We start from the raw sequence: 3513 nt of genomic DNA, 5'->3' as shown, positions 1-3513 counted from the left end.
AAATCTTAGCTTTTGATGATGTCATTGACCTTTCAGAATCCTCGCCTCATTGTGACACATCAATGAGAATGCCCTGAAGTCCTCATTCTATTGTTGGTGGTGTATTGTGCTTACCCCAGCCATCCTGTTTGATCTCATTCAGCTAGCCTGGTTAAAGGACTTGGGTTCTCTCCAATTCTGTCTGCTGTGCTCTGGCAGGTCTTTTGATAGCATGACAAAGGTAGGTTTTTTTCCATGTTAAATGGAAAGTAAAGTGCATGCTGTACTTTTTAATTTGTTTTTCTATTCAGTTTCGTTATTCAATATTTGTGCATGTAATTGGTAATAAAAACCTCCCTTTTTGTGGAGATGGGACGAGGGCAGTATTTTTCACTTCCTCAACAAAGTTTGTTTAAAATTAAACACCTTCTTTCAACTTTTGGGGCATCAAGCAGTTTAATTAGAACTGCTTAAAATACATAATAACAAAATAGACACTGGCAGTTAAAGTACATTTGTATGTACATGTATGCTGATAAATTGTATGAGTTCAGCTGTTGCTGTGCATGTACAATATGATTTGGATGTGCAGTTATTATTGTTTTGTGTGTACATGTACACAGACTGGATTCTAGGGCCTGTCTCCTGTTTGTTTTTAGGCCTTTCAGATTACCAATTCAAATCGCCTGTTCATCTATCCTCATTATCTCCGAACACGTGTGCCTTCCACGTGACATCTTACTTGATTTGAAGTTATGTCACTCCATAGATGTTGTCTTTCTGCACACTATCTTCTTTTCAGCAAACACTTTAAATGCAATTATTGTTTGGTTAAATTTAGAGTGGCTCAGTTTCATCGCCTGCTTAGTTCAGTTGTTTTTACTGCAAGAAATGGGCCTATTTTTGACTATGACAAAGGATAGTTCATTTTAAGATTTTTCAGTGCAAAGTTGCCACATTTTCCCATTTTCTAAAATAAAAATTTGTTTCACTTTAAAGGTGTAAATCTCATAATCTTTATGTTTGACACATCTGTTAAAATGAATGCATTCAGAACGCATTTCATTTTTCCCATTTTCTAAAATAAAAATTTGTTTCACTTTAAAGGTGAAAATTTCATAATTTTGTTTGTTTGACACATCTGTTAAAATGAATGCATTCAGAACGCATCTCTGTTGAAAGTTTTTAGTCAGTGTCACAGAAAATTGCAAGTTTTACATCATCTTAAAATTTGCAAATTTATCAATTTTTTTTCTTGTTTTACTATGAATTACACTTATGATTTGTGTCTCCTTTATTCTTATGCATACACCACTGTTGAAACTGAGTATTTCAAGCATTTGATTTTGATTAGTTTTTAACTGCATTCCCTTCTGTTAAAGCATCAGTCATTCACAAGAGATTGAAAAAAGTGCTGCTAGAGCTCCTGAAATCTTGACACAATACTCAGTACCAGGCATTTCCATTGCCAGTATTACTTTAAAAAGAAATTACATGTATTTTCAGCAGCTTTCACTCTTGGATAAATTTATAAGCTGGCCAGATTTGACCTGGGTCCCCTGACCCACTGACTGCACATATTCTTCTAGATGTACATGTACATGTACCGGTATATGTACAGCATTTGGTATTGTTTTCACAATGTCTTTCCTTACGGTGCCCGTATTTGTATTGAAGGTATTGTGTATGCTTAGTATTGTGAGCGTAAACACAGAGTTCACAGTAAAACCAGTGCAGTACTCACGTGGATGAGCCATGTGATGCCATCCCACTCTCTGATAAGTAGCTTTAGTCTGGGCCCATTGATGAATCTTGATGACCTTCGTTCTGTCTGTTAATCTTAGCTGGCCAGAGCCAAAATGCCTCAGCCAAGCACCAGGGCAGAAATGTATCTTAATGGTACAGATGGGGTGTCTTTTCTCTTGTATTTGGTTGTTTTAGTTTTGGAGAAAGGCTGGTTATTTGTTTTCTTTTTTTGGTACATGTATGTGTAATATCTTTCTTTTAATTTTTCAAGTTGGGTACATAGGCAGAAATATCTTTTGCAAAATGTGTAGAATTTTGTCCAGTGGGCAACTTTATGAAGTGTGTTTTGTTTTTGAAGGGTTTTAATGTTGGGACATTGCATCTGGATAACTCTTGAGGTAGCGGAAGGGTAGACTGGTACAGTAAGTTGGGTGTGGTATGGACTAAAATGAGTGGGTCTCATTTACGCATACACAGGGGCGTAGTCATGGGGGACCCGGGGGGGATGTGTCCCCCACAAATTCCTGGTGGCCCCCCCCAGGTGCCCCCCACTAAAAAAACTGGATATTGAACAAAGCTAAAAAAGCTTGTCCCCAAAAACCACATCACTGAAAGCTGGTGCCCCCATAAGATGCTGGTGTCCCCCATAAGATGCTGGTGCCCCCCATAAGATGCTGGTGCCCCCCATAAGATGCCGGTGCCCCCCATAAGATGCTGGTGCCCCCCATAAGATGCTGGTGCCCCCCATAAGATGCCGGTGCCCCCCATAAGATGCTGGTGCCCCCCATAAGATGCTGGTGCCCCCTTTGTGCACCCCCCCTAAAATCCCAGTTACATGTACATGTACATGAATATACTGTAAATTATGTCACAGTAAATGAACATGTACGGTCATGTCATGAAGCACAGATCTCCATGTCATTGATTTCAAACCATCAACCTGCCCATTTGCAAATTATTTGTCAACACAAGATGTTGAATGGTTGCACTCATGTTTTGCCAAGTGTTGAGTAGCATGAGACTTCTATAGGTACATGTACCTGGTAACTGACAATTAGTGAAGCAAGGTACATGTATGATTTAAGCAGTGTAAGTAGTATTGACACACTTTGTCACATCTGTTGCAGGTTCGTTAGTGTACTGTGATGGATTGGGGGGATGGCACCATACATGTACATGTACTCGCAGCCTAGCTATAATTTTGTCTATTGAATAAAGATGATTAAAAAATGATTTCTTTTGATTATTTCATTTATATTCCCAAATGGTGCTAGAAGCCAAATTTTGCCATTTAGGTAGGTAAATGTACTGTACATATTTCGTAAACATTTTCACTTACACATGATAGTTACATGTACATCAAAAGAGATAAAATACATGTGAGAATTGCACAAAATTTACCCATTAGTAATCCAAAAAAATTAAAATATGTTATAAAATTACTTCAAAAAATAAATGAATGGCACATGAAATAACATGTCCATGTACATGTGTATGTATGTACATAGAAATATAATGGATGGCACCAATAGGAGACAAGTTACATACGATAAAGGTTGAAGGATTCCCAGACTGTTGGCACTAATGCCTACCCTCTCAACAAAAAGGAGGGGGCGCCTGAACATTTAGTTCTGTATCTTCCCTTTAGGTGATAACAGACTTGAGTAAGAGACTGCATTTCCTTGGTGGCTGTATTTACATGTATGTATCTCACAATTTCGTCCCAAACCTGATTTCATGGAAATCACTCACACTGCATCATAATGTACACTCTACATGTATGTACAT

The 3513-nt window shown here is 38.1% G+C and overlaps 1 protein-coding gene across 2 annotated transcripts in view; it reads left to right on the top strand.

The window, feature by feature from the left end:
* Nucleotides 1-3513, top strand: part of LOC110981065 (nuclear hormone receptor E75-like) — a 36990-nt gene that overhangs the window by 2229 nt on the left and 31248 nt on the right. Inside the window, exon 2 of one of the 2 annotated variants that reach the window (XM_022238258.2) lies at nucleotides 143-220. In XM_022238258.2, the coding sequence (XP_022093950.1) occupies nucleotides 212-220 (9 nt within the window). In that variant the 5' untranslated portion in view covers nucleotides 143-211. Of the gene's footprint in view, nucleotides 1-36; nucleotides 221-3513 lie in introns of both variants that reach the window. The other variant, XM_022238256.2, reaches the window with a different exon arrangement.

Source organism: Acanthaster planci, linkage group LG03 (assembly GCF_054643075.1).
Source record: "Acanthaster planci isolate LZ-2023a linkage group LG03, COTS_SCS, whole genome shotgun sequence".
Taxonomy (NCBI): domain Eukaryota; kingdom Metazoa; phylum Echinodermata; class Asteroidea; order Valvatida; family Acanthasteridae; genus Acanthaster; species Acanthaster planci.
Note: the sequence above shows the minus strand (reverse complement) of the source record. Positions and strands in the feature narration are given on the sequence as shown.